Here is a 9211-nt window from a genome sequence, read left to right as displayed (position 1 = left end):
TGCATAAAACTCACATTTGTTGATCCAAAGTTAACTGCACATCCAGGTTATTTAATTTGCACACAAATGCCTGTTTGTGAACACAAACAGCGTGCTGACAAGTCAGACCGAGTGTTTCAAACGCGTATCTTCTCTTCCGTAGTCCCAGACTGAGCAATTGTTTTGAGTATATACAAAACGCTGAGAAAACCTTCAAGTTCACATGCTCTGTCTCTTTAGTTTGAATTACTGTAGCATGTTCAAAAATTAGGTTTCTTGACAAATATCTTGAAACACTTTTTATTGACATTTTAGAATAACCTGAAAATAGACAAAATATGACTATCCATCCATTCAGTGACCAGCACAAGTCTGGCAACAAGACTTAAAGCATTCATGGAAATTTAAGAACTAACTTCTTATTTTTTTTTAGTCCTTGGGCCTGATTCTTTACAATCCTTACTTGGCAACTCCTGTTTCTCCAAGGAATACTTGCCAAAGTAAGAACCACAGATGTTAGTTTTATTTCTGCTCTTTGTAATTCGTTTTATTAAACCAAACAATTATGCCAGCGTATGAGCAAGGTATATTTATGCAAACTGCTCCTTCATACCTCAAATGCACATACAAGAGAGGCAAGTATTCTTCATAGCCCCAAACATTACTGAAACAAAAACTTTAAAAATCTCTGTAAGTAGTGGATGAAGGTGGAAAGCTACAGTATTTTGTTGCCCAGAATGTATTCAACGGTAAGGCTGCAAGAGACAATAATTCACGGTCAATACAGAATTTTCACAAAGCAATTAATTCACAGTCACAAAAATTCTTAATTAAAAAACAAGATCATCCTTATAATTTGTTATTCCCTCCCTATGTGCCCTAGAAGCAATTTCTCTAGATTACAGAGACTAGGATATTTTCTCTTTCAGAAATTATCACAAGACTTTCCCCCCTTTTATGCCTTTTAGAGAAGGCCTTCCAAGTAGTGGAAGCCCACCACAATGTGATGCTTAGACACACTCCAACTTGATATAATTTCACCGTCCTAGTATGTTTAGTTAAGCATTTAAGAAGTTGGCTATTATTCACTGACTGCAGAAATAAAACAGATGCGCCGAAATTCCTCACTTGCACTATTAGGTCTTATGCTACTGAATTTCCATGCTTAAAAGTATAACATTTTAGACGAATTCAAGACCAAAATCAAATACTCACATGGGGACCACCAGGCATTGATGGAGCACCAGCAGGACCAGATGGCACTTGAAAAGGATTAGGGGGCGTAGGATATAGTCCTGGAGCTGGATATGATCCTGTGGGTGGAGGAAATGGACCTGGTGGTGAAGGTCCCCATGTTCCAGGTGGAACCGTACCCCATGGTACTGTTGGCGCAGCCCCTGGAGTCTGGGTAGGAGCGGAATATGGCCCTGGGGGTGGATATGGCATGCTAGGTGCAGGATACTGCCCTCCCATTGTTGGTCCCCATGCTCCAGAGGGCATGGATCCCCATGGCCCAACAGGAGCAGGAGGTGCAGCTGGCTCTGTTGGACCACCATAAGGTCTTGGAAGCTCTGGAAAGGGCATATTTGGTGGAGGATATTGCCCTGGTGGGACAGGACCTGGCACAGTTGGGGGTGGATATGGACCACCAGGAGGAGGGCAAGAGGGTCCAGTAGGAGGAGGAGGAAATGGAGCAGGCGGTCCAGGGGGCATTGAAGGATACATTCCTGTTGGTGGAGGTCCGAATGGCACGCTGGAAGCGGACGTATTTGGTGGCAGTCCGGTTGGCGCCGTAGGGGGAGCACTTGGGTTGTTCCAAGGATTGGAAGCTGGCCAACCCTGCGGTGGCTGACCAGGCTGTTGACCGGGTTTTGTACTGCTCACTTTGGAGGTTTTAGCAGGCGACTGATCTGGTAAAGCATCTGCCAACTAAAAGACAAAGCACCAGTGAGAATGTAAAGTGTCTACTGGACTCACTACTCGCAGACATTCACCCACTACACGTACACGTTTCAGTTGCCAAAAACGGAGGAAGAGAGCTCTTTGCTGCTGCACAGAGATGATTACATTCATTTTTGTGCAGTTTCTATCATTAAGGTAGAAGAGGCATTCTGACATGCTGCAGTTAGAAAACCAAAGACAAAAGGAGACCTACCACACATAGCAATAAGCAATTTCAGCGCAAATCCGAAAAGAAAAGCTTTTCATAGATTTCCATTATAGGTATTCTGACACTATTAAAACACAACTCCTTTGTTAATATCACAGCAGAAGAGAACCCACAAGGCACTTAGCGGCTTCATACGTTTAGTCCACAGATTGCTACATCCACCCAAAAGGAAAACAGCACAACTGCAATACAGAGGAAGTCGCCTCTCAACTGTAAGCTCCCCTTCTTCTTGAAAAAGTATGTCAGCTTTTAGAACGAAGTAAAAACTGGCTGATCTTCAGGAAAGAAAAACTGTTACTTACCGAAAAATCATCAGTTCCAGACATTTTGCTGAAAAGTAAGGTAAGATAAAGTGAAATTTGTTGAAAATAATAAAAGTATTTCAAGCAAGAGTTCATGAGACAAATTCTACGCTTGTCTCATGCAAACCACAGTAAGTGTTGAACTGGTAGCACTTCTTAGGAACGGCTTTGTTTTAATGACTCTGGCCCATAAAGACACGTGCTGCCCAAATACTTTCCTCTTGATAAAGTTCGTGTGAAAAGGAAAGCCTTCAGCCTCTACCTGCCTCATCTCAGACAGGACCGACACATAATGTAAATGGGTCACATTACACTAAGAAAAAAATACTTCAAATATTCATGGCGAGTAGGCAGCCTACCCAGACAGTGATGCCTGTAAAGTATTCACGGTCTTTTCTAAACTGGGACTCAGAAAAGTTATGGCAGGCTGTTTGCAGGTGAAGTTAATGCATCTAAAACAAAACATGATTAAATCCCCACGCAGATCCTATTGTCAGAAATAAAAGAATACAGTTTGCTGATGCTTTATCATCCAATTATTCCAGAGCTTCACCACAATGAAAACTGACTGGCTTTGTCAATCTTAATTAGCCATACAAAAGGGCAGCTGTCACAAACCTGAAGTTATATTCAGTTTGACTGACTGACAACAAATACTTGACTAGAAGTGAAGAGCTACTCTTGAAAGGATGTCCACGAGCAGGTGAAATAGGTGGACATCACGCCTCAGCGCAGCCAGAAGATTTTAGCGAAGAGCGTAAGAGAAAGAGAGGAACATAAGAGGAGGAAAAATGCAAAATACAAGTCAAGAATACAAATACTACTGCCAAGTTGACCCCCACAAAAAACAATCCTTGTTTTTCCTAGTTGATGGTGAAGACCTGAGTTCTAACACAAGAGACTGGGCTCAGGGATGGAGGTTTGTATAGATAGCCTCCAACATATAGGTTTATGAGCTCCATTAAGATTATAAATTACATAATACAAATAATGCAAATATAAACTAGAATCTTCTCTGAAACTGTATTCCAAGTTTACTACTAGCTACACAGTTTCCTAATCTCAAGACGGTACTGGATCAGAACATTCAGCTCAGCATCCCATTTTATCTTCAGCAATGACAGCAGAGAAGAACGGGGATGATGCTCACCCCAATACTTCAATGATTCCAAGCTCCAAGACTTCCTAAATCGTAGGCAATTTCTATGGAATAACAACCCTCAAAGAATTTATTTTCCACAAACACATCTAGTTTCCCTGCTTGTACCTACAACATCCATTGGCAAGGAACTCCGCAGGGCTGCTATTTGTTGCACAGAAACGCACCTTCTTTTTTTGTTCTAACCCTGGATCTTACTAGATCCAGTTGTTCCTTCATTCTTGCGGCTGAGGAAACCAGCAAATCTATTCTTATCCACTCTGCCCATGCTGCTCATTATTCTACAGATTTTTACCATTTTCTTTTAGCTGTTCCTTCTCCAGGCTGAGCTCTAGCTTATTTCCTTGACCCTTGTGCAGCAGCTATTCCGTACCTTTGATTATTCTCACTGCCTCTCTTTCAGGCTTTGCCAAGTCTTTTGTATCTTTTCAGATGAAAGACAAGAAAGAAACACACCGAATTCAAGATGTGGGATAACCACTGATTTATACAGTTTCATAATTATGTTCTGGTTTGTCCTCTATTTCCTTCCTAATACTTCTTAATGTTTCATCTGCGTTTTGATCACTACGGAACTGACACTTTTGCAGCAATATTTCACTCCTCAGTGTTAAGGGTCAGCCCATCATTTTATATATGAAATTATATGCACCACTCTACATTTATCTACTCTGAATTACATCAGATTTATCAACATTGAATTATATCTGCCATTTTATTACCTAATCCTTACTTTCCTGAATGGCTTCATATCAACAAGACACTGTTCATCTCATTTCCCAAGTTATTAATGACCACACCGAGCAACCCAGACCCCTGTGGAAACACAGTGAACTTCTCAAGTTACACCTAATAATTTAAATAAACCCTTTAAGAGATACCCAATAATTTAAATAAACCTGTCTACAAAGTTAGCACCCTGGTGGAAGTCAGTGTCTTAACTGCATGAATCTGAAGGTTTGTTAAAGCTCCAACATTACCTTATAACAGCAGTAGCTCCTTCAAGCAAGTACAAATACCCGAATCCTTGTATCAGTCATTGATCTGAGCAGTGCACCTCATCGATTTGTTTTAAGTTGAAAAACCACCTGAGCTACATCAGGAAAGTGGGTTTTGCTCTCATTATTAACAGCTCAGCTGTTCAAGAGACATCTACCAGAAAAATCTCAATTGGTCTTCAATAGATAGCCCTTATGTTAAAAGAGTTGTTAGTTTTTGCAATGAACCATGCTCAATAATAATCAGAAGTCGATATGTGCTTTTCACTGGCATTGCAGCACAATTTACCTATACAGACACAGGAACTATTTGACACAACCCACAAAATACAGGAAATCAATCATTAATATAGAGAAAAGTACAAAAATAACTTTTTACGTAAGTGCACATGTAATGTATTCATAAGCAAAAAAAACCAAACAACCCACCGCGTTACAAAAAGCAACACCAAAACAGCCCAAGAGAACCATCCTTTCTTTCGGCAGATGGGATAAAACCAACTGAAACACAGATCTACAAGAGATTGAAAAAAGCCCACAGAAGAAGTTAGAACATATGCTACAAGCGAGAGAAGGATGAAAGGAAAGAGCCCTAAAGGAGAACTCAGAAGAAAATCCCATAATATGTCAAAAAAGGGTCAGAGTAGGAAATTCAAGTCAAAGCAGCGGATGAATACAGTCGAAACAGGCCTGCCTTCAAAGTATCAACAAATATCCCCAATACTTGTCAGCAAATAATTTCAAAATATTTCTGTGCCATGAAAATTAAGAAAACAATTCTGCTGCATGACTTATGGAAAAAAAAAAAGTGTAGCTAAGCATAGCTTATAATGAGATTTAGTGGCTTTTTTACTTTGGCAAGCAGACTAGAGCAACATTTGTTGGCAACATTTGGCATAACTGAGTCAATGCCAAGCATGTCAAGGATCCTCATGCAGACAGGATGGCCTACTTCAGGGACATTTTTTAAACATACATTTAATCTGTGTACTGCCACCTTCATTTAATAAAAAAGAAACCGAAATTACCGTTAGACACATTCATTCGGACAACATATGAACTAATCTGTACTTAAATCTAGAATCTCTATTCCATTCAAGTCATTCAACACTGGCATAAAGAATTGCAATCAAAACCTTACAGAAATATCAATTATATTTGTAAGAGCATCGCCTGAGGCACTCACACGCTCACAGACTAGAGCCAGAGACACTGTCAGACAGAAGACCTCCAAGTAATTCCATTAAAGTCCCCACTGGTCAGGCTTGGGCTCAAGATTTTAGAAAAAATGTACCGAATGGTGCCTCGACTAGATTTTTAGAGTTGGTAGAGTTAACAAATGGACTCTCATTTTCTCTTGAAGCTTTCCTAGAAGAGCACGGCACAAGCACTGATACGAGTAGAGAAAAGCCGATTCATGTAACAGAGGTCCATTTTGCCACACTTTAATTCAAATTATTCTTTCCTAGAGTTGGGAGGAAGAAAGAGCAAATGGAAGAAGAAGGGTTCAGGAGTTTAAGTAATTTGGCAGGGAATAGAAAAGATTACAGAACCGGCAGCATTCAAACTGAAGTCCTGCTTGCATCCACTGTGCTGTAAAGTAAGATTTCCTTTTTTTTCTGAAGGCTGCCACCCCTGGAAACGTCTCCTGCTTGCATCCACTGTGCTGTAAAGATTTCCTTTGTTTTCTGAAGGTTGCCACCCCTGGAAACGTCCCCGCCTTCCAGAAGCACAGAGCCTACCAGCTCCAGATCTGTTGGTCAGGGCATTGTTTCTCAGCCATGCTAGGCTCAGTGTGGCTTTTACATGGACCAGTCCAAGTACAGGAGGAGTATGTACTCAAAGATATTTAAAAAAAAAAAAAAAAACCCCAAAACCCAAAAACAAAAGCAGCACCCAGGAGGAGCATCTTTCTCATCCTTTATCCTGAAAAGTGATGGAAGGGCATGGAGGACTTCCATCGTACCTACTCAGAAACCATACACAGCGAAATCTTCAGACCACGGTCCCACGGTCCAAGGCCTCCCAGACACCCACGAGCTGCTCCCAAAAATTAACAGCAGGTAGGTAAGACAAGCAATCCTGCTGGGCTCCACATGGCAGCCTGGAAGAAAGTCGAGAAGCACTCTGACGCAGCGCTAGTAGGCTAATTCTATCAACAGCGTTCAAGACCAAGCGGCGATTTTCAGAGAATTCTGTGAAAACCCTGTTTCTGGAAGCGCGGTGCTACGTGTGGCACATTAAATCCATCAGCTTCCACAATAAAACAGCTCCACGGTGGTTTTTATGCTCCAGACCTTCTCTGACCACATCCAGCCCAAGTGAAACCGATGGATGTAGTATCATTCTTTTCCCATGCTCTTGCCTTCCCTGGCTGTTATCCATCACCAGTCCCTAGGGACCCCCATTAGAAAGGGCTGTCCAAAACACTTTTTCTTTCTTCGACTAAAGCTATCCAAAACTAAGCATCAACTGCTTTCATATTTTTTTTAGTTGTATGACATTTTTCAAACACTTGATGTGCCAGATTTAGTTCCTGTCTCCAAGATCATCTTTCAAACACAAGAAAAACGCTTTCTAGATGCGCAACAGACTCTGCTGCATTTCCACTGGGTGGCATGGCTCTATCAGCAAAGAGGTTCTTTTGTCACTGTAACATGACTAATACCTACCAGCATAACCTCATCTACAACAAGATTTCTGCCCACATAAGTGTAACTACCCAACATAGCTATACAGATAAAATGGAAGAGAGACCAAATCTCTGACAGCCTCTAAATGTTTTCTAAAATATGCAAATTTCTGCAGCTTCTACCTTCAGGCATTAAGCATCAACATTTTAGAGCTGGCCTTTCCCTATCTTTAATTCCTTCTCAAAAGTCACACTGATGCACTTGCATACCCTGCAATCATTTAGGCTGACCTGTGTGTTTATTCACTGGGAGAATAAAGATAATTGGTAAACACATTGAAGGGAAAAAAAATGAGTTAATCATTAGTAGCTACTTGAGAATCGGTGATCATTTTGCCCCTTCCCATGTCTGTTTTGACTGACAAAAAGGATAGAAGTCAGATTTTTATTTTTCAGATTTTTCAGGACAGATTTAATTAAGACTGGCAACCAAACGTTGCATTTGCTATATGGTAACAACTACCAGAAAAAATAATTCTTCAAAATAGAGGTCGTATCAGTTTCCAAGACCTGTAAAACAAAGCCCTAAGGAACTGTAATCTGTTCCAGTTTTCCACCCATGACAGGCCATTCGGTTTCACAGCTGCCTCCCCACCAAGACTAGATCTAATCACTTCAGATGGTCACCACATCACAAGCAGATGGTTCCAAACCCAGCAGACATATATCACTTCTGAGGTGGCTTGTTTGTGTGTCAGCTGTGATACAAACCCAGTGGAGATCAGCGAGCCTCCACTGCCAAAGATTACTCCTCTCCACACCATCCTACCCTGTGAACCTGGCAAAAGACAGATTAGTCCAGTAGCTCCAAATAATTGAGACATATCTTCCATAGTTGCCTCTAAACTTTCTTAAGAGCTACAGAGCTTTCATCATGTTATCCTCATTTTTAAAAGTGTGCTTTGTTTCTCATTTACAGCTTTAGGTTCTAATTATCAATTCTTCAGAAGTCTTCCTCAACTAGCTGTAAAAGCTGTTAAAAGAATACCTGTGTTCTCCTCCTACCAAAGTTATATACTCAGAAATTATCAGCTTAATTATTTTTATTTGTTTTGGACAAAATAAACACACTAACCCTGAGCATAAGTAACTATCAAACATCTTCACCGCAGGTTTTTGGGTTCCCTCCCCCACAATAAAAACATCAAAATCATGTGTCATATTCCAGTCCTGGCCTCAACAGTGACAAACAAAACCACACACCTCCCTGCTCCTTTACAAAGACACCTTTCCAGGATAACTGCTTTTTGGGATACAGTCTCACTGCATGGATACAGCTGGCATCTTTCACATCTTGATTTGGCACTGTTAAGATGTACTTGAATAAACTCAAACTTCAAGAATATCAAAAGTGCTTTCTAGGACTCGTTTGATGTTTATGACAAATTTCTGGATCAGCCACAGGTCTTGGGGAGGGTAGTTTCAGGGTGTGTCAGTTTTGTTTTTTTTTTTTAAAAAAAAAGCAAGCTACCTTTGTTCTTACATCCACTGACAATAAGGTTGAACAGCATCAGATTAACAGAGTTTTCCACGGAATCCACCTAGGAACAAGTTCTCTCTCAGAGATAAAACCTGCCAGATAAGTAGTTCTTTCTCCAGAAAACGTGCCCTTTGATACCACACAGTGCTGGCGTTCCCAGTAAGTCAGCTACCTTAAGCATTTTAAGATTTGATAAAATGAATCAACTTCTCATAAACTATGAAAGATTGACTTGCCCGAGACCTTCTTTAGTGAAAGATCTTCGAGTTAAACAGCCACTTATACACAATCCACGTTCATTTATACAGCCATTTATACGCTACAACCATATAGCACATACATAAGCCGACAAAAGGTTTTACTCAGTCAAGACGCAGCACCTACCACCGTTACACCGAGTCAAACAGGATCCGCGACAAACGAGCCCCCTT

The 9211-nt window shown here is 40.8% G+C and overlaps 1 protein-coding gene across 1 annotated transcript; it reads right to left on the bottom strand.

Annotated features, from left to right (window-relative positions):
- Positions 1–256: 256 nt before the first annotated feature.
- MAPK1IP1L (mitogen-activated protein kinase 1 interacting protein 1-like) lies at positions 257–2476 on the bottom strand. The gene is made up of 3 exons (XM_009893909.1): positions 2452–2476; positions 1195–1908; positions 257–734 (listed from the first exon to the last, which is right to left on the bottom strand). The coding sequence occupies exons 1-3, from the start codon at positions 2473–2475 to the stop codon at positions 723–725; spliced, it is 750 nt and encodes a 249-aa protein (XP_009892211.1). The 5' UTR covers position 2476; the 3' UTR covers positions 257–722.
- Between the last annotated feature and the right edge of the window lie 6735 nt (positions 2477–9211).

The sequence above is a fragment of the Charadrius vociferus genome, unplaced genomic scaffold, assembly GCF_000708025.1.
Source record: "Charadrius vociferus isolate BGI_N301 unplaced genomic scaffold, ASM70802v2 scaffold49, whole genome shotgun sequence".
Classification (NCBI taxonomy): Eukaryota; Metazoa; Chordata; class Aves; order Charadriiformes; family Charadriidae; genus Charadrius; species Charadrius vociferus.
Note: the sequence above shows the minus strand (reverse complement) of the source record. Positions and strands in the feature narration are given on the sequence as shown.